The sequence below is a fragment of the Aspergillus candidus genome (assembly GCF_002847045.1).
Source record: "Aspergillus candidus strain CBS 102.13 unplaced genomic scaffold BDW47scaffold_10, whole genome shotgun sequence".
Classification (NCBI taxonomy): Eukaryota; Fungi; Ascomycota; class Eurotiomycetes; order Eurotiales; family Aspergillaceae; genus Aspergillus; species Aspergillus candidus.
The window spans coordinates 46,254-66,933 of NW_020194015.1; the positions used below are offsets into that span (position 1 = coordinate 46,254).

The 20,680-nt window shown below is 52.5% G+C and overlaps 7 protein-coding genes across 7 annotated transcripts; 4 read left to right on the forward strand and 3 right to left on the reverse strand.

The window, feature by feature from the left end:
• Positions 1-112: 112 nt before the first annotated feature.
• BDW47DRAFT_101964 (putative signal sequence-binding GTPase GPN3) lies at positions 113-1,475 on the reverse strand. The gene has a single exon (XM_024811760.1). It carries the CDS (start codon positions 1,233-1,235, stop codon positions 339-341), a length of 897 nt encoding a protein of 298 aa, XP_024673952.1. The 5' UTR covers positions 1,236-1,475; the 3' UTR covers positions 113-338.
• Positions 1,476-1,714: 239 nt separating this feature from the next.
• BDW47DRAFT_101965 (S-adenosylmethionine synthetase) lies at positions 1,715-3,721 on the forward strand. Its single transcript, XM_024811761.1, has 4 exons — positions 1,715-1,992; positions 2,055-2,112; positions 2,222-2,249; positions 2,309-3,721. Exons 1-4 carry the CDS (start codon positions 1,907-1,909, stop codon positions 3,307-3,309), a joined length of 1,173 nt encoding a protein of 390 aa, XP_024673953.1. The 5' UTR covers positions 1,715-1,906; the 3' UTR covers positions 3,310-3,721.
• Positions 3,722-4,149: 428 nt separating this feature from the next.
• On the forward strand, positions 4,150-7,163 carry BDW47DRAFT_123896 (uncharacterized protein; the record flags this gene model as incomplete). The annotated part of the gene is made up of 2 exons (XM_024816147.1): positions 4,150-4,278; positions 4,374-7,163. The coding sequence occupies 2 exons, from the start codon at positions 4,150-4,152 to the stop codon at positions 7,161-7,163; spliced, it is 2,919 nt and encodes a 972-aa protein (XP_024673954.1).
• A 2,416-nt stretch (positions 7,164-9,579) lies between these two features.
• Positions 9,580-12,959, forward strand: BDW47DRAFT_123897 (FAD dependent oxidoreductase-domain-containing protein; the record flags this gene model as incomplete). Its single annotated transcript, XM_024816148.1, has 3 exons — positions 9,580-12,264; positions 12,592-12,861; positions 12,912-12,959. The coding sequence occupies 3 exons, from the start codon at positions 9,580-9,582 to the stop codon at positions 12,957-12,959; spliced, it is 3,003 nt and encodes a 1,000-aa protein (XP_024673955.1).
• Positions 12,960-13,407: 448 nt separating this feature from the next.
• Positions 13,408-14,661, reverse strand: BDW47DRAFT_101972 (uncharacterized protein). Its single transcript, XM_024811762.1, has one exon. The coding sequence runs from the start codon at positions 14,303-14,305 to the stop codon at positions 13,679-13,681; it is 627 nt and encodes a 208-aa protein (XP_024673956.1). The 5' UTR covers positions 14,306-14,661; the 3' UTR covers positions 13,408-13,678.
• Positions 14,662-16,209: 1,548 nt separating this feature from the next.
• On the reverse strand, positions 16,210-17,156 carry BDW47DRAFT_4138 (uncharacterized protein). Its single transcript, XM_024818961.1, has 3 exons — positions 17,148-17,156; positions 16,335-17,067; positions 16,210-16,279 (listed from the first exon to the last, which is right to left on the reverse strand). Exon 2 carries the CDS (start codon positions 16,958-16,960, stop codon positions 16,379-16,381), a length of 582 nt encoding a protein of 193 aa, XP_024673957.1. The 5' UTR covers positions 16,961-17,067; positions 17,148-17,156; the 3' UTR covers positions 16,210-16,279; positions 16,335-16,378.
• A 1,933-nt stretch (positions 17,157-19,089) lies between these two features.
• On the forward strand, positions 19,090-19,523 carry BDW47DRAFT_101977 (uncharacterized protein). The gene has a single exon (XM_024811763.1). It carries the CDS (start codon positions 19,228-19,230, stop codon positions 19,399-19,401), a length of 174 nt encoding a protein of 57 aa, XP_024673958.1. The 5' UTR covers positions 19,090-19,227; the 3' UTR covers positions 19,402-19,523.
• The last annotated feature ends 1,157 nt before the right edge of the window (positions 19,524-20,680 follow it).

Below are 20,680 nucleotides of genomic sequence, written 5' to 3' on the forward strand. Positions count from 1 at the left end.
TGTTTTGGTTGTTTTGGTTGCTTGGCTGTTACTTATGTTTATCCCGGTTGAGCTATGATCATGTTGATACGACTGCATAATGTCATTACTATCATTACTAGTTATTAGTGTGGAGTAATCTGCTTTGGAGTTGGAGACAGACTGCCCCCTCTGGGAAGCTGTCTCCGAGTCGAGGACGCTGGTTGAGAGCTGAGCGAGGTCGGAGCTGATGCTGATGGTGAGCTCGGAGTGAGCGGACTGCGTCGCTTGTCCTGATCGGTAGACCATGCGCGCATGTATCAAAGCTACCGAGAGCTGTATGATAGGTCGTAAAAGAGTCTTCACAGAAAGAACCCCCCTCACTCCGTATCCTCATAGTCAATATCATGCTCGTCACCCGGCTCGCGCGGCTCCTGCGCCTCGTGATACTGGATCGCATCGTCGATATGGCTCAACACAGCAGCGACACTATCCTCGTCCTGCACCTCGAGCTGCAAAAACGACACCATGCTAAAGTCATCAATCAACTGCGCCACGGCCCGGTTCAACCGCTGGAACGACCTCCCGCTCATGACCGTCTTCGCCGCCGAGGGGTCTTCCGTCCCCGTCTCCGCCTCCTCCTCATCCCCCACCGGCGCCTCCTCCGCATCCTGCAACGACTGCACGTCCACATTCGTAAACCGCCGCATCTCCTTCCGCGAGACCATATCGCGCACCTGATCCATCTTCGTCAGGATATTCACATGCGGCATCTCCAGCATCAACATCGCAGACATGGCGCTCAGCGTGCCCGCAAAGAACTTCGCCTTGTCCACCACAAAGGTACTCTCCAGCAGATACGCCGCGCAAAGATTAACGTTGAGCGGACCCGCGCGGGATAAGAAGTTCACCAACGACGGCAGCAGCGGCACGTGCGTATACAGCTCGATTTGCCCCGGCATGTCGATGATAATCAGGTATTCCTCGGAAAGCGGGTCGATCGCCTCAGACAGGAAGTCCAGGTTCTGCAGCAGGAACTCGAAGCAGTAGATGAGACCCCCGTTCGGACCGAGCCCCATCTCCTCCATGACGTCTTCCAGCGTGATCAGCTCCCGGATGTCTAGGTCCGGCTCGTAGTTGAATGTCTCGGCGGCGGGGTCCAGGTTCACGTAGAAGCAACTGCGGCGGGTGGTTTGGAGGTGTTGGATCATGGCGTTGCAGAAAGTGGTTTTGCCGGCGCCGGCCGGGCCCATGACTAGGACGCCAAATTTCGACATGTTGGGGTTATTTTCGTCGTCGTCGTCGGTGGAAGGGGGACGTCTCGAGTCCGGTCGTCGGTTGGAAGTTTTCGGTAGTCGGTGATGAACGTGGGGCCCGCTGGCTGAGCTTCGACCAGTCCGATTGGAGAGATCTTTTTTTTTTCTTTCCCTTTCTTGCTCAGAAGGATATTTGTCTGACAGCGTCAGGTCTTATTCACACGAGATTCACCAATCAAACGACGTAAGAACGAGGTCGTCTGTACTCATGGTCAGCAAAGCCAAAAGCAACGCAAAAGCAACCTGAGAAAGACGGCGGATCACGGCTTACGTGAGCCGGCAGAATGGGTTTTCTGCCACGGGCCACCGCTCGGAGGAACGCCCCAATGGCGCCATCGGGGAGCCGATTGAGTGGCTGTGATTGGTGCATCCATCACCGCCCCTCTTTTTTCTTCTTCTCTCTTCTTTTTCCCCTCTTCATTTCTCTTCTTTCCGTCCTTTTTTCCCCCTCTTTCTCTTCGCTCTCTTTTTCTTTTCTCCTCTAAACCCACCAGCCCCTCTTCATTTAACCCCCTCCTCTCTCTCTCTCTCCCCTCCTTTTCACTTCTTTCATCCTCCATCCTCCATCTTCCATCCTTCCTATCCTATACTCTCCTCCCACTCAATTCCTAATCCTAATTCCTCCTCTCACAATGGGTAGCGTTTCCAACGGGCCTAAGGCCGGCACTTTCCTCTTCACCTCCGAGTCTGTCGGTGAGGGTCACCCCGATAAGATCGCGTATGTCTCTTCTTCTCTAGACACCAGTCGACTTCACTCTGTATCATATCTAACAATCACAGTGATCAGGTCTCCGATGCCATCCTCGATGCCTGTCTGGCGGAGGACCCCCTCTCCAAGGTACGGAAACCGATCCTGATCGAATTTTCCCCTGATCTCCCCTTCTCTCGCCCTTGCGTAACTAGGCGTGTTTCTGCCACCTGTTCCTTGCTAATCTGTCCGACAATAGGTTGCTTGTGAGACTGCTACCAAGACCGGTATGTTCTGTTTTTATATCTAGGTGTCAATTGAACTCTGAACTAACCCTGTGTGATAGGCATGATCATGGTCTTCGGTGAAATCACCACCCAAGCCCGTCTGGACTACCAGAAGATCATCCGTGGTGCCATCAAGGACATCGGCTACGATGCCTCCGAGAAGGGCTTCGACTACAAGACCTGCAACGTCTTGGTCGCCATTGAGCAGCAGTCCCCCGATATCGCCCAGGGTCTGCACTACGAGGAGGCCCTCGACAAGCTGGGTGCCGGTGACCAGGGTATCATGTTCGGTTATGCCACCGACGAGACCCCCGAGCTGCTGCCCCTCACCGTCCTGCTCTCCCACAAGCTGAACAGCGCCATGAAGGAGGCCCGCGTCGACGGCTCCATCCCCTGGTTGCGCCCCGACACCAAGACCCAGGTCACCATCGAGTACGCCCACGACAACGGTGGCGTCAAGCCCCTGCGCGTCGACACCGTCGTCGTCTCCGCCCAGCACAGTGACGACGTCTCCACCGAGGAGCTGCGCGCCGTCATCAAGGAGAAGATCATCAAGAAGGTGGTCCCCGCCAACCTGCTGGACGACCGCACCGTCTACCACATCCAGCCCTCCGGCCGCTTCGTCATCGGTGGCCCCCAGGGTGATGCCGGTCTGACCGGCCGTAAGATCATCGTCGACACCTACGGTGGCTGGGGTGCCCACGGTGGTGGTGCCTTCTCCGGCAAGGACTACTCCAAGGTCGACCGCTCCGCCGCCTACGTCGCCCGCTGGATCGCCAAGTCCCTGGTCAACGCCGGCCTGGCCCGCCGCGCCCTCGTCCAGCTGTCCTACGCCATCGGTGTCGCCGAGCCCCTGTCCGTCTTCGTCGAGACCTACGGCACCTCGCAGAAGAGCTCCGAGGAGCTCGTCGAGATCATCCGCAACAACTTCGACCTCCGCCCCGGTGTCATCGTCAAGTCCCTGGATCTGGCCAAGCCCATCTACTACCAAACCGCCAAGAACGGCCACTTCACCAACCAGAGCTTCTCCTGGGAGAAGCCCAAGGCCCTCAACTTTTAAGCGCGTCGTCCCCCAACGGGTGCGGCCGCCTGTTTCGGGTGACCTGATGCCAGTGTTTTTTTAACGAATGTATGATTTTGCTTTGTTTTCAACAACTCAAAGCACGAGCATAGACACGTCTACAAAAAGAAAAAAGCCATCTCCTCATTTTCAAGATGTTTGTTTAATATTTGCATGGTCGCCTGCCGGAGAACGGGTTCGGCGAGGATAAATTCAACATGATACCACTTTTTCCTGGGAAGGATGTTTCGGCGTTTCAGGGAGCGAGAGATTTCAACATATGGTCTGGGGTTGCCTTTTTTTCCAAGGAGGCAAACCACTGAGGCCCTTTTCGTGATCGGTTCGCCGGTCACGGATGTGCTAATCTAAACATTAGCCATATAGAATAATGATATTGGATTATATACTTTGATACAATGTAGTGTGTAGCTGATTCTTATTCCACTGTAGATCAGTGTTAGATCTCTTCTTATCGGGGGGTTCAAATGATACTTATCCTTTATGGTCTTTCTGACTGAACGTGAAACAAAAGCCAATACAATAAGAGAATCATTCGAGATTGCATGGTATTGAGTAATGAATAGAAATCAAGTGAAAAAATAGAAAAGACACCGAATGGCTGTGGAGTGAACTATAAAAGTAAACGCGTGACGCCAAGCCCTGACCGCGTTCTCCTCCACGCCATAACTAGTCCATCCTTTCTCTTTCCAACCCACTATACCTACTATACTCCACTCAAATCACAATTATACCCGGGGTTATTCTTACTTCACCCCATCTGTCGAGTTGCATATCCTTACGGTCATCCGGAGACATAATGATCATCTAAGCAACGCGTCCATGGCCTCGCGTGGATCCGCCAGCGTCCTCGAGACCATCCCCCTCAACCACCTCCCCGCCCCGCCCCTCAAGAAGCGCAAGATATGCCATAGTCCTGGGGATTGGGAGGATCAGGCTATCCGTATTCGGGTATACAATATCCCCATTCTGCGCTGACTTGCATATTTAGTCCCCTTAATGTGCAACTCACTTTATTGCCGCACCGCAACTAACAGAATCTACAGGCCCACGGCGCGTCCCTCTCCGACGACCCCTTCGTCCTAGAACCCATCGCCCGGATACCCCGCTCGCGACTCCCCTTCTCCTGGCTAGACGTCAGCCCCGCCCTCTCGCAAAACCATCTAGGGAGCCTCTTCGTCGCGGACATCCCCACCCTCGAGGCGCACCCGGACACAGACCCCGCCGTACTCGCCGTGCGATTGACGTCCGACGACTCGCTATATGCAGTGGAACGGGTGAAGCGGGGGATCTACGCGCTCTCGAAATTAGCGCGGGGCGTACACGAGCGCGATATACATGTGGTGAAGGGGGGGAACGCCGTGTCGGCCGCCTCGCTCGATGACCCCACGCGCGTGTCTGCGGGTGTGTGCGATAGCGCAGAGTGGTGGCAGCTGGCGCAGGTGGAGGATCCAGTGCGCAGTGTCGAGGAGGAGGGAGCGCGGGCTAGGCCGGGCGTCTCGGTTGTCTTCGGCGGTGTCGACGATGGGCACCGCGTACGGGATGGCGTAACGCCAGTAGGTGTGCCTGAGAGCAGGGCGCAGTCTGCGGTGCCGCAGCTGGGGTCAGCGCCGAGCGCCGAGCCTGATCTCCAGACGTTGACGGGGCCGGAGCTGGAGGCGCAGGCGCTTGGCGGGGTCGATCCGCAGCTGGCGCCGCAGGATCTGCTGGATGGCCTGCGGGAGCAGTACCTGCAGGCGCTGTATGTCTCCAAGACGTCTGTTGCGTATTTCGCCAAGGGTCCGTTGGCTCGCTGTCGGGCGGCTTTCCAGCCTGCTGCTCCTGCTGATCTCATCGCCTTCTACCGGGAGGCGATCCTGGCCGCCAAGAAGATGGACCACAAATATCGTGAGACGCTCCCGACGAGCATTCGAGACGCGCTGCTCAGCGTTTCGGACGGCGACGTCGCGCCGTCTGGCAAAAAGCGCAAGCCCCGGAAGAAGAAGCTAGGCAAGAACGGGCTGTACCCGGAGGAAGAGAAGTTCGTCCACCGATGGTGGAAGGACCGCGCGTTCGGGGAGCAAGGCGTCCTGATCGAGACGTCTCGCGACACAGAGGTGAAGAAACACGTTGCTGATCTACGACTGCGAGAAACCCAGTTGCAGATCCTCCTCATCCTAGAGACCTTGGCCCTGGAGGCCGAGGAAGCGAAGAAACCTCGCGACGACGCCGCAGAACCGCCCCCCGCAACGAAAACCAAAAAACCCCAGGATCTGGCCGTCATGCTCGAGCTCCACCTCGACCGACTGTGCATCTGGCATGCCGTCAGCTTCGAGGACACGGTAGTCGCCGACTCGGCCAAGAACCAGACCAATCTGGCCGGCAAAAAGGTCGAGAGCGACGCCGTGCGCGACTTCTGCACCGAGGTCATCATCCCGTTCTACGCTGCCCGCTTGCCAGACAAATGCAAGTCGATCACCCGTAAGCTGGGCGTGTCGAGCACGTCGCCTACGAAGCCACCCGCCAAAAAGGCACCCCCGGGTCCCGGCGGCGACCGCCATGCACCCCACAAGCACCCACGCCGGTCATTCCAGCGCGTCCACACCGACACACAGACAACCTCACAAGGACGAACACCCGCACCACCCTCACTGAACAGAACCAACACAGCACCATCCCAGGTCGACGCGCGGCGCAATGAATCCATAGAACCCCTTCTTCCCATCCTCAGCACCAGCGCACGCGGCGGGATCCAAAAGGCGAAGCGGGCCGAAAACCGCGAAGTGGACCTCAACGCGGTGGCGCGCCAGCACGAGTCCAAGCTCCGAAAGGTGCAGCTCCTCGCGGACCAGAAGAAAGAGCTCGACGCTGCTATCTCCGCCCTCCGCAAGCCCAATCGTCAGCTCGTCGCAAAGGACATCGCCAGCGATGCGGACAAGCGCACTGCCAGTGGCAGGAAGCCGAAGAATCCCGTCCGCAACCCACTCGGCCAGGGCGTGCAAGTCGCGGCTACACCGAGCAAGAACCGAAAACGGGATACCAACATCGACATGCAAACCCAGCCCGCCGCACCGCGCACACTCACACGTCGTCCTTCCCGCACGCTCAAACAGCCAGCAGGACAATCTCCATCCTCCCCCTTCGACTCCGACGCAGACCCAGACGCCGACCCAGACGCAGTCATCGTCCCCGGCTCAGCCCCCCGAACCAACACCTACGCCCTCTCCATCCCCTCAATATCCATCTCCAACACATCGAACAGCATCCAAGAGACGCCGTTACGGCGAAAAGCCCCCCAACCATCATCCCAAACAGAGCAATCCCCCAGTTTCTCAGGAACCGGAACCGGAACGGGGAACCTCTTCCGTGTCCCTCGCCGACCTGTCCCGCGGTCTACGGACGTGGTGGCGCCTTCCACGCCCGTCTCGGCGCGGTATGTGGATAGGTCTGGACGGCCGGGTCTGGGCTCAGCTATGGCTATGGGGACGGGGACAGGGACGACGACGGCGAAGATGGCTTCTGTGTTGGAGACGCCGCCGAGGGTGGCTGCTCCGATGGGTATTCCTGGGACGGGGGGGAGGGATGTCTTGGTTGGGACGCCAGTTAAAGAGACGCCGGTTAAGATGAGTACTGAGCCGATGGGAACACCGGTCAAGACGAGGACTGAGCCTGCAGGAACACCGGTTAAGACGAGACCGGAGTCAGCAGGTACACCAGTCAAGACACGAGCCGCACCGCCAGGAACGCCAGTCCGAAAGAGTGTAACTGGGATGGGCACATCATCGATCGTACCCATGACGCCGGAGAAGTCGATCTACGAGCAGCTGGGGTGGGAGGATGATGATGTTGGGTTATAGATAGATGTATGTGATAAATGGGTTGAACTTGAAGTTGGAGTTCGAGTAATGACTATGATAATGAAGTATGGATTCTACTCCGTACCCTGCGAGAATGGATATGATGTGTGGTCTATTATATAGTAGAAGTGTATGTTAGGTGGTACCATGATGGTATGAGTTGCGTGTCTATTACTGTCTGTCTAATGTCTATTACTGTCTGTCTAGTGGTCCCATGATCTAAGCAACAAAACTATAACCACTCCACTCAAAGCACCAGCACAAAGATACAAATCAAAATAGCAGACATCGCAAAAGCAGCCAGATATAACCAAGAGACCCCCCAGCTTCGAGGCCGCAGAGCACTATCCTCCGGGCTTTTCAGAAAGCCAAGAACTGGAACCCCAGTGATATACTTGCTGCCATGATAGGAAAGAATGTCCTCGCCAAAGAAGGAGAAGACGTTCCACAGGGACCTGGTAAACATATTATCCTTCGCACTGGAATCCGCCAGATACATTCCAGCCTTGCAGATTCTCGAGACTCGAGGCCTAGTCATGCTTTCGAACCTGCGGAACACATCACGGACGTCATGATCTGATAGTTGAGACGCCCTCCCCATCTTTCTTCAAAGAACCAAGTAACAAGTTTGTTAAGACTGCAGCATCTTCGATGGCGCAGCTGGCTCCCTGTGTTATCCATGGACTTATCTATTACGCGACGGTCAGTGTGACATTGTCGGCAAAGCCTGGCCAGACTGAAGAAATCAGACACCTAACAGAGTAGAAGGAGATAGCTTTCCAGCCCTACGATTTATCCATTATTGATAAGTCAATGGAAGCGTCAATTATGCAGAGCTGTCTGTATACAGCGAGTCGAAATCCAATGTTCTCGACAAATTGGGAAATGCTACTTTCCATAATGTCCGTCCTGTGAGTCTCGGCGTCGAATAGAGCACAAGAAATTCGAAAAACCAGTAGTGCTCTGCTAGATCCAGGCAACACATCGCTCACATACTACAACAAGGGTAAATATCATGGTATCGTGCATTTTGCTCCGTGAGTATGCAGGTAGTAACCGTGAGCCCTAATCCTGCAGACAGATTACAAGTTAGCAACCCTTTTTTTTTTTCAAGCCGAGAGAAGAGCGGCCAGAAAGAACCAAACACATAAATCTGATGCGGAGTACTCCGTAATCCGTAGTAGAGGTATTGGTTTACATTTAGGATTATGTTGTGTTTGCGGTTGGACAGGCAGATGGACGAGATGAATGGATTAACGCTGCATGCGACGGCCAGTCCGAGTACACGTCACCTACATTAGTGTCTGCTTGATGTAGGATGTAGCTGCTGCTTAAATGAGCTTAATAGTGAATAATAGCTGTCGAGTGTGAGTGTCTGGTTTACTACGATATTGATCAGACCGTTATGGGCCATGGCATCTTGCTGAGCATGATTTTATTCTTTCTACCATCAACTTCCTCCACCTTGGTTCATTTACCTCTCAATCTAAAGATACCATCAAACAACATCATGCATACATACAGTATCGCAGCCTCGACTGTCTACTGACCTTGGTCACAACACACGGAACAATGAAGCTGCTTTGGCTGGCTGAGTCGCCGGCTATATCCCGTGGCATTCAATTAAATCTACCTATTGCTGCCGCTGCTGCTGCAGTAGCATGTATGCAAGTACTACTATACTATCCTGTCCTGTCCTATCCTATACAAGCAGGTAGGTATGTAGGCATGTAGCAACATGAACCATGCAGTGTGGTCTTCCCAATTCACAGAACCAGCCAACCTCGCACACGCCGCTCCAAATAGCGTCCGTCCAATAACACCCCTTCTCCACATCGAAGCAAACGGCCTGAGTGCATTCAGCCAGCAATCTAGCCAGCAGCTAGCACCCAGCAACCAAAACCAGCCAGCCAGCCAGACAGACAGCATTGTGATTGCCATGAGCAAACAGACGTGCAGAGACCGACTTACTGACTTCCTGGCTATACGGAAATCAACCCACTTCCGCTTAGTATAACCGGACTGGACGGATTGGACGGACTGGGCCGGCACTGCAGCTATCTGCCTGCCTCCTGCTTCCACAGAGTAAGTCAGAGTAAGTAAATAAAAGTAACACTGCAGATGTAGTCCACAAAGCCAGGCAAATGAAAGTGTTTGTCTGCAGGATGAATCAGGCTGCTGACAGTGCCAAGAATGGGGATGAGGGTTGGGGGTTGGTTTCGGAGATTTTCTCTAGTCGATATACTACTGGTAGATCTTGACTAGTAGGGCTGGATAGTGTTATTATAGTAGGTAGGTAGGTAGGTATATAACTCTGAACACACATATCCATTTCTATATAAGAGCTATCTATATACAGACAGCTCCCCAAAACCCTACCCATCAACCACATCACACTCCTCCAACCAATACCAACATGAAATTCCTCATAACGACCACCCCAGAAACCTTCCAATCCCTCCCCGGCATACCATCCTACGCGCAGATCCTCGACCCAGATGACACCACCAACATCCTCACCGCACTGACAGGCCCCCATTCCCCAGACGTATGGATCTGCCACGGCGAAGAAGTCACTCCCGACTTGCTCAGCAGGTGGGTGGAGAGGGTTCCCTCGATGCCGAAGGCGCTGCTTCTCGTTGATCATAACGACGGTGATGATGATGATGATGATGGGAGATGGGTAGCGCAGTTGAGGGAGCTTGCTGGGGGGAGGCTTGTTGTTGCCAGCGTTGCAGAGTGTGCGGTGTTACATACGGGGACACACGAAGAAAAAAATGGTGATGAGAATGATCAGAAGGAGAAAGAGAGAATCCTCCGCGCAGCAGAGAAACTCTACGCTCAAGGACGTGCGCACTTCTCCCCTTCCACTCCACCAGCCCAGAACGCAAACGAAGACACCAACCACAAAAAGACGGTCATCCTCGTCGGCACCGGCATCGTGAACCTCCTCACAGCAGAATATCTCGCCGCACGAGGCACAAAAGTAACACTCATCGACTCGGGCCCTGACCCCACCCTCCAAACACCAGCAGCGCCAACCACAACAACAAGCAGCAACAACACAGACTGGGCCCGACTAGGCATCACACACGGAGGGGGCAACGCACGGATGTACACGCACTCCGAAGCAGACAACTACAACGAAAAAGGCAGTGTCATCTACAGGGACATGCGAGCTGTTTTCCGACGGGGTGTGCGTGCAGGGGGGTGGAGCGTCAAGGATCCGAGGAGGTTCTGCGCGGCGGAGAGGAGCTGGGTAGAGGCCTTTGAGGGCGTTCCGTCTTGGATGGCGTGTGCGTTTCGAGAGGATATTTACGCGGTGAACCGCGAGGCGGGGAGACTGTGGGAGGAGTATCTGGATCAAGAGGAAACATTGTTCGAAGGGGTTGAGTTGAGGAGGGATATTCTCAGATTGTATGCCGAGAAGGCAGCGTGTGATGCTGCTGTGGGGTTGAATGGGCGGTTGGGTGCGTTGAGGGCGAGGATGTCGATGGAGGGGTTCCTGAGTCAGAATCCTGGTTTTGCGTCCGCTGCTGAGGCAGATCAACTGGCGGGTGCTATCATGGTGGATGGGTTCACGGTGAACATCCACCCGTTTGCGAGGCGGTTGGTGGGTCGGATATCAGATCTCGGAGGCGAGTTCATCTGGGACTGCGAGGTGGAGCGCATCCAGCGGGATGGTAGCGGTGCGGTGACGGCATTAGCATCGCAGCGGGGGTTGCTGACAGCGGACCACTTCGTCGTGAGTCCCGGCGTGACGGGGAATCGAATGCTTCAAGGAACAGCCAGCGAGAACCTCGTGCAGGGCGTGTTGGGGGTGTGGCTGCAGATACCCAACGTCGAGCCGCGACTGGCGCACTCGGTGAAGATCCACCGGCGGGCGCACCTCGTCGAAGACATCAACGTCACGATTGCCAAGGACGAGGTCACCGGCGAGGACATCCTGATGTTCGGCGGGGGGTATGGTTATATCGGGCTGGACCGGCCGGCTCATGACGACCCCGAGCTGCTCGCGCTATACCAAGAGCTGGAAGAGGTGGCGCGGATTTACTTCCCGCGGGGGTACGCCGCGGCGAAGGACCAAGGCAGCTTGTACCCCGGGGGCCAGCGGCGGTTCTGCGTGCGGCCGTTTACACCTACCGGGCTGGGGCTATTCGAGAGGATCCCTACCGCTAGCGGAGGCCAGCTGATCATCACGGGGGGGAACAACACCGGGGGGTTCGCGCAGGCGCCGGCTATTGCGCGCGCTGTGTGGCGGGCGTTGAACGGGGAGGCGGACCCCATCCATGTGCTTTTCCATCCTGATCGTGGCCGACTACTCCGGCAGCCGGACACCACAGGGGTGACGTATCGAGCGCGGTCGCCGCAGGGCAGCGTGGCACCGCGGGTGTTGCTGCTCTGTGGCGATGGCCCGCAGCATCGTTATCTGCGCTATCGGCTGGACCAGGCGTTTCGGCCAGGGTACCGGTGCATTCAAGAGACGACGGACGGACAGGTGCGCCAGCTGGTGGCGAAGCGGCGCGTGGTGGACGCCTGCTACATGAAGTACCACAGTCTACGACGACACTACACTGGGCATGACGAGCACCGCGCGCGCTACTTCAGCCAGCTGGTGCCGAGCGGGCATGAGTCCAGCCCTCCGGACTTAGTCGTCGACAGCGTCAACTGCCGACAGGTGTGGGAGGCCGTCGAGACGTGGCAGCCCGAGCTGACGATCGTGTCAGGAACAAAGTACATCGGGCGCAAGCTGATGGAGCGGGCGGGGCTGATGATCAACCTGCATATCGGACATTTGCCGGAGTACAAAGGCAACCATTGCATCTTCTTTGCGTTGTATGACGGCGCGCTGGACCAGGTGTCTGCGACGCTGCACCAGCTGACGGCGGAGCTGGACGGCGGGGGGATCCTCGACCGGGTGTTGCCGACGGTGCGCGCGGACGACAGCGAGGAGACGCTGTATGCGCGGTGTTTGCACCTGGCGATTGATCGGTGTATTGCGCACGCGGAGCGGTTTGCGCGGGGCGAGTCGCTGGCGTTTGAGACGCAGGCGAAAGTTGGGCGGACGTTTCGACACCGTGATAGGACGGTTGTTAAGGAGGTGTGGCTTTGGTGGCGGATGAGGGGGATGCTGATGTCTTATCTGGAGGGTTCTACGGGGGGAAGTAAGGTAGTTGAGTAGGACAGACGAGGGTATAATTCAGCTGGTATATTGATCCTATAACTCCGATATCTTGACTCCTGACAGACATGAGCCGTACACGAGTCCTTTCAATAGACACACATATACACACCTACATATACACACCTACATATACATACCTACATATCTACATACCTACATATAGATAAGGAAGATGAGCCCAACTCACAACATCGGCTTCCTCCACCCCCAACGCCGATCTCCTGGACTTCACCGGCCCCCTAGAAGGTCCTCTCCCACGCTCTCCACAACCACAACCCAGACCAACCAGACCGCATTTTCAGCGTCATCACGCTAGCCCGCACGCAGAGCATCCCCGTGGGGAAAGATTCTCTGAACGTGACAGCAGATGTGGTTCTCGACAGCAACGTTAACAACGAAGACGCTATCGCGCAGCTACTGGCCCGTCTGGACTTCGATATCCTGCTGGTACCGGGGGCGCCGCCGGCTGTTGTCACGGAGATGATTGAGGAGGCGAAGGGAGTGGAGAAGCGGGTGATTAGGGCTTTTGTGGGGTTGGAAGGGATCTTGTTCTCGGTGTTTAGGGGGGCGGTGGTGCTTGGGGTGGCGGGGTGGTTGGACAATATCTGTAGGGGAACAGAGGGGGGAAGGGGGGAAGTGGTGGAGGGGAAGAGGTTTGTGGATGGGGGGTTACTACAGTATGGTGGTGAGAGTCATGATGGTGAGGTGAGATTGATCACTTCTGCGGCGTTGTTGGTAATAAGATTAGTGGTGAGATTGGTGGTGGGCAGGGAGATGCCGGACTTTGTGGTGCGGGTGATGCAGTATGATTGGAGGGAATAATCTTTTTTTTTCTTGTTATTGCTTCCGTATTAACTTGTTGATTACTCTTGTTTCTAATATTCTATTTCAGATTGATTAATGATCATCCAACTACGGAGTAGACTAACTAGGAATGGTCTATAAGCCAAGGTCATCTGACTGACGATCCGCATGACTAAGGAGAGTACGTACTCCTGTGGAGACAATCCTGTGAGTCACGCGACTCTAGTCTACTCCTTCGAGTACGGGTCCAGACGATATTGTTTACTTTGCATTTGATATTGAGATGATTATATTCTAGTCAATGTATAGCTGAGCTAATCCAGTCGTGATTCGTTATTCATTATTCGCGTATTAATATAGTACTTTTGCGACTTTTCCGTCTGTAATGTGTACAGTTGAGGTGTGGTGCAGTCAAGAGGTAGGTAGTGGAGGAGCCGAGAAAGTAGTCGGAGGTATATATGCAGTCGAGCAAGTAGTCGAGTGAGAGGAGTGAGGAGTAGTCCGAGGGTTGAATGGGGAGAGTAGACTACCCAGAGATCTGGATGGGCAGACACTGCCCTGGAGACGGCCATAGATTCTTCGTCTTCTCCAGACAAGTGCGCCCTTTCTCCATGAAGCCGTCTGAATCAGACTCCTTCCCCGACGGTTGGCTCTGGGGTTGGCTCTGGTGCTGTGATTGGGTCTTTTCCTTGGAAATGGTGGCCGACTGCTCCTCCGTCTGCTCAGCAGACTGCTCAAACGACACCTCAAAGTGAACATGAATAGCCGAGTCCTTCTCAGCATCAGCCGCATCACTCTCCGGGCTAACATCCTTCTTCGCAGCCGGTTCCGGTACAGCGGGAATTCGGCTGACGAAGTTCTTCTTGTGATTTCCAGCGTCTTCATCCTCCGACTCCGACTCGGACTCAAGATCGAAAGAGTTGATACGCGTGGTCATATCCTTCTGGGCCATCTCGACGGACATGACGTGCAGACGGAAGTGGCAGAGACAGCGGCGGATGTCCGGATCCGGAGCGGTGGCCTCGCGGGCGAGCTTTTGCTTGGAGAGGGTGGTGAGGCGGAAGGGGAGAGAGGTCTTGTCGGCCATGGGGGGCCAGCGTTTATTTGCGTTGGAGGGAGGTTCCGCTCTGGGTATGATTTTTTGGACGGCCATTATGTATATATGTATATATATATATATATGTTGATGTATGAATATATCTTATATATAATATATTGTTGTGTCGAGTATCGTAGATGTGATGTGTGAGGATGAGTTGATTGTAGTGAGTTGTATAGTGGTGGAGATCACGTGTGGATCAGTATACAGTGGAGGTGAATGATTTGCAGAAGAAAGATGGAGAGAGAAGAAGATTTGACAGAGCAGGAGAAGGAAGAACGAAACCTGGGGAGAAAGGATTAAAAAGGACAGACAGAGAGAGAGAGAGAGAGAAGATGAAAGAGTCATCAGCACGGACCTCAGTCCAGACCGGCGAATCTAACGGGTCGCCCCAAAACAGCAAATCCGGCCCTGACTAAAGCAGCGCGTTGGTCCTTCTGATCGAGCAGATTCTGCATGCGGATCTAGACTTCCTTCTTTAAACCGGTTTTCTTCCTTGTTTCGATATTCTTTTTTTTATAATTGATCACGTTATCATCTAACACATACAGTAATACCTAATTATCTACTAATCTAGTCTCCTGTGTCTCGTGTCCTATCGTGTTGTTATCATCGTGGTCATCATGAATTGGTGAAGACAGATCCGGTGCGAGTCCAACAGTGAAGGAAGGATCCACCGGAAAACAGCAGACTTCCAGCTGACCTTCACAGTGGGTCCGGGTGAGCCGGCAGTCCATGGAATGTTCGATGCCAAGCGTTGTCGTGTACTTTTTTTTTCTTCTTTCTTTCCCACTTTTCTTGTCTTTTCTCGTGTTCTCTTTCTTGGTCTTTCTTCATTCTTTTTCATTGGATGATTATGTATTTTTTTTTTTTTTATCTCCAGATATATCTACACCTCTATAGATATGGTTGTATATCTACCCACTAATTAAAGAACATTAAATCCACATTCAATAGTATAGACCCCTGATTGGCATGATTTGCGGGGACTGTCCTAAAGCAGGTAACACCAAACCGGACGACTCGTACGCTTACTTGGTTCTGTTCTCCACTTCTCCAAATGAAACGCTAGATTTTTACTTTTATCCTTATTTTATTTTATCCTATTTTATTCTATTTCTATTTTTTGTTCAATTGGTTTTTTTTAACCCTTTTTTTTAAAATAGACAGAAGATAGAAAAACCCTGATGATTACCTAACCCACTCTCTCCCCTTAGAATAACAACACAACCACCAGAAAAATAATACAGGAGTGACTCCTTTTCTTTCAATAAAGGAGACCATAATCATTTGGTTGATAAATATCAGCAGGCTGATGGCGAGGCACAACTAGTTCAATCGATGTCATCAGCCAACAACCTGACCTGGGTTGTTGAGCAGTCATGATGTCAGCGCACCCACCGTACGATCTCGTTCGCCTCCCATCTCTATTCGCCCCAGAGGGAACTTCGGGCCATGATCTCATTTCGCTCACTTGTACCATGATACTTCAGCTGTCAAACGCGATGTCATACCGGACAATGCCTCTGTCTTTATGATGATGGCCGTGCTGGTCCGGTTCACTGGCCTGGTTCAATGGCCTGGTTCGGGATTAATCCCGAGAGGACACCCCACGTCTTTCGACGGGGCGACACTGACATCGTTACTGGGTGTCTTCCATGGCACCGTGATGTTTTCTTCATACTTACCTCCGTCATTCATCCCTCCGTCATTCATCTGGTTGGATGGAGGTGATCCCGTCAGGCTCTGATGAATATCTCCGGTTGACTCGGGATAACATCATAGCAACGGTATCCAAGCCGATCGGGTGTTCGAACTACTCAATATCAAATCCCATAGGCTGATATATGACAGGAGACCCGGTTGTGGGGTGATCTGCTCGTGCCGAGGTAGGGGTCGGTAGATACCGGACTGATCTGACTTGACTGACAACTCCAGAATGCTGCTGAATAAGGTTGATATCATTGTGTAGATGGTTCTGTCGTCAATCTGTCACCTTGGAATGGAGGTTCCGTTCACGTCTGGAATCTTTAACACTTCTTCAGACAAGTCCAGACTGCTCAATCACAACCGACATCCATACTAAATCCAACATGGCCGTTCGACACAAGACAAGTGGACCCAGACTCAAAACCGGCTGGGCCCCTGCACCCGACAATCATTCGCATGGCTGGCTAAAGCAACGCTTAACCGGGTCCATCCGCATCCAGGTCCACCCCGACGATCCGACAGACGAACCCTCAGAGGCGATACAAGTCTTCGACGGGACGTGGACGCAGAAGTCTTGGAGTACGGGCGGTTCAGATCGAGAACGTCGTCGTCCGTCTCACACGGCATGCGAGTAGGGTGCCTTGTACTAGTTATGTACTGTGTACTAACTATGTACCGCGCAAGACCCGATCTCGGCTCAGACGATAATTGATGGCCCGTGACCGATTGCAAAAAAAAAATCAAATCTTCAAGATAAAAAAACAAAAAAAGAGCAGTGGAGTCGTCGTCGCACGTTGGTTTGAATACCGCCCGTCCTCGTCCCACTGCCCTCGTCGCACGTCGTCCAGCTGCCAACGGCAAGAGAGCGATTGTCTCGGGTAATTGCATAGGGACGGGAAAGAAGATGTGCGGGAAGGAGTATAGAGTCGAATGCTGTCTCTTTTCCCTTTTCTCTTTTCTCTCCTTTCTCTCGTCCAACCTGCCGCATTGCGAGGACATATGTCAGCCGATTGCAAGAGCGGGGCTAGCGTCTAGCGTTTTACGCTTGTCTGCTCTACCCTCTCGTTCTGTAGGTTATGCAGGGTCGTGCAGGAGTTGACCCGGATAGATCCAGCTGGCCTGTCTAGCCGGCTTGTCTAACTGTGTGGGTAGGGACTTCGATCGAGAGTCACTGGGCAGGCCGGATCAAAGACCGTTAGTTAGTTCGACGGGGGAGATGAATTCTCCCTGTCTTCTAGGTTGGACAGATAACGCTTGCATCGGGCGCACACAACCATGACCAAACAGGTAAACCCAGACCAACCCAAACCATCAAGGCAAGCAAATAGCCCAGCCTAGTCCATGCAAGTCTTGAGTCACCGTTAGCCCATGGCAGGATTTCTCTATTTCTTTTGCCCATTTCCTTGTTTTTCTTGTTTTCTTGTTTTCTGTTTTGTGGTTTCTGTCCTCACCTCTATCGGTTACATTAGTTTCGGACGAACTAAATGCTCTGCTGATGACTTGCATCTAACTTTCCTAGCCGTGCATCTCTAGTTGCTTGGCATAAGGCAGAAGTGTCGAATGAGGGGGCGAAGATTTCAACACCAGGCTGATGTTGCTCTGGTTGGCGTGGGTGGGTAGGTTGAGTCCGAGGAAGCTTGATGTGTTGCCACTGATTCTTTGTTGATGGGTGGTATGGGATGAGCTGGCTGTATACTACAGATGGGGGGAGAAAGCAATGCTCGCTATCTCTCTAACCATGAGGAATGCAGCATGAATGCCAATACCGATCAATGAATGAATCAAGGAAATACAATGGGAGAGAAAGAATGATATGACAGTCATACAAGTGTAAATTCCACGCACGGCCCTGATCGACCCTAGTTCCCGCTCTCAAGTGACCGTCCAGGTCAGCTGCCTTGGGGAATGTCTAGACTTCATTCATTCTTTATCCTTTAATTTGGAAGATTTATACTTCGGGAATTGAGAATTGAAGAAACAAGGGAAAGACAAGGGAAACTCTAAGTGAAACAAACATATCAGCCATGATTCTCACTCATGGACCGTCCAATCCCGGTGATAGAAGGCCGATGAACAACCGAGACGAAAATGTATCTACAAAAGGGATGAAGTAAGAAAAAAGTAAAAGATCATGAATGTAACCATGGTGTTTTCATGCTGGACCAACTCGGGAGCGTTCCGGTTGTCTCATGCATGGAGAGGAATGTTCTCCGTGTTTGGCTTTGGTCGAGGTGTACAATGTGCGTCCCTCGTGCAGTGTCTGCATATCTATCATATCCTACTTTGGTAACATGGGAATTGTTTCTATTCTAATGCGAGTAGATACGCAATGTCCACATCGTTGGAAGACTCGAGGAAATCCCTCTCGAGCCAGAGTAGTGAACCATTCCAAATCAACGGACTGCCATCTACGGAGTACTACCATCCAAATCCCTTACCTCGTCTCTAGTCTCCCTTCATCTCATGATCTATCTATCATCACGACCACACTCACCAACTAGTCCCATATGGAAAGACTCAATGATAGCGAATGACTCGAATCATACCCTCATCCTGATTCAGACCTGTCCTAGAGAAACCTGAATAACCTAAGCGATTCCTAATCCGTCGCCGGCGTCTCCTCCCGCCACCTGATTCGCCACGGCGCAAACCTTACGAGGGAAATCGACGACTCCCTCCGAAGATCATCTCGATGATTTCCGTGACAATACCATACGCTTCGAGGTAAGTGGCTCTCCGGGGGGATTTATGCAGCGGATGGATTAGGCAGGAGAAGGCGCCATCGGGTGATTGATTGGTCTGGGGAGAAATGTGGAATTGATCGCTGTGGGTGAGAAACAGGGTAGTATCCATTTGAGCTTCTCAAGAGTTGATCATTCTGTTATGTCTTTAATATTCGCCATAGCTTCGCCCCTCCATCCCCCTGCTAGTTGAGGAGGTAGAACTAAGCCACGGCCACAACGGCGGCTAGCTGCTTGTATAATCTTGACTGTACCTAAGCTGATCTCTCCGTAGCCCTTCCAAAAGCACAGCCGTGCCTTCAAACTGTTTACAGCCTGATGTTGGGTGGCGGAGTGCTTCATATTCCGTTCATTCCAGAAACTGGAGGATGGACGGAGCGGCTCTGTCCGCAGTCCAACCCAAGGAATGCCCCGCTGTGGTGCTGCGGATCTCAGCCTGAGATTTGCTTTTTCTTATTCATTTTTTGAATCATGTTTATTGGATTCTTTGATTTGATTTGATCTGGTTATTCATTTGTTTCCTGCATGTCGATGACCCAGCTGAGCCAATCCATATTCTATCTTATGATTTCAGCTGATATCCCGAGTTCCATGGTCCACATACAACACTGCATGCACAGAGTAGTGTCTTTGTGTATGGTACATTCTCAATGTGGAATTACAGTCATGTTCTATGGTCTACATTACATTGTAGTATGATACTACTGTTCTCCGTCCGTGTTCATCTAGTCATGTCGATCTTCTACAGTATATTCTCATAGGTTCACCATCTTCCAGTGACTCCCGTGCCAAACGGACTACTGCATCTTGGCGTCTCAAGCCAAGCGACCCCTCTTCCCTCTCGTTTGATTTGTTCAGACCAGGTTCTAGAGGGATAGACAGGATTGATGTCCGCGTTATCCGACCCGTCCAGGGCAAATCAAGTCGGTTGACTGCTCTCGTCGAGTCGACTAGTGTTGAGGGTTAGGTATTAGGTAGGTCTATTGGATTAGATTTGTGGTTGTAATGGTTGTAATGTTATTTGTTGACAGTATTATATTTTATTATATTTCCTAGAAAATATAATCAATACTTCTACATGATAAAACTCGGAATTCCTCTATATTATTCAGTCTTCTTGAATCCTTCGTCGATATACTAAGACCCCCCACTATCCGAGATCCAATCACACTGGTGGCGCCGCCATCCGTCTCTCCTCATCTCCTCCTTCTTCCTTCCCTCCTTCTCCTCTTCATCCATCCATCATCCATCATCCACTCCCCTTCTTTCCTCCATCATCTGGCATCATCTTATCCCTTCTTCATCCATCTTCATCCCCCTCTTTCCTCCTGTTTGTATTGTATTATTTCCTTCCTTCTCATTTATTCCCGGTCATTCTGCTTCCCTCCTCTTCCCCCCCTTCATCCTTCCCCAGTTGACTCCAACCTTGGTCCCCACCCCCACCACTTCGTCCCCATTTCTTGACTATTATCTTATTTGATTTATTATTTTCTGATTATTCCAACTATTCCTGATTTAATTTGACTTATCTGACCTTGACCCCTCCGGCCTTCACTTCTAACCAATAAATCCCTTGCACTACATCAAGACACCAACACACAGACACGGTTGGTGACACCCCGTTCTCCTCCCGTCCCCACTGATCGGTTCCATCAGCGGTACGCCGTGAATCATCGTCAGTCTTTCTTCTTCTTGCTAGTTCCTGACCTATTTGCTTTTTCTTCTTTATTATTTTCTATCTTCATCTATTATTATTATTATTATTTTTTATACTTCTGTCACCCCACGGTCTGGTTCTTGCGGCACCGGGAATCGTAGGCCCTCCTACGACCCCCAGTCACGCCCCTCTCCAGCCTCGATGTGGCGGTGCTATTGCTTTCCCTGATCCCACCAGCCACATTCCCCTTCTCTCTCTTTCCTTTTTCACTTTCTTTCTTGCTTTTCTCCTTCATTTCCTCGTTCTTTCTATTCTATTTGT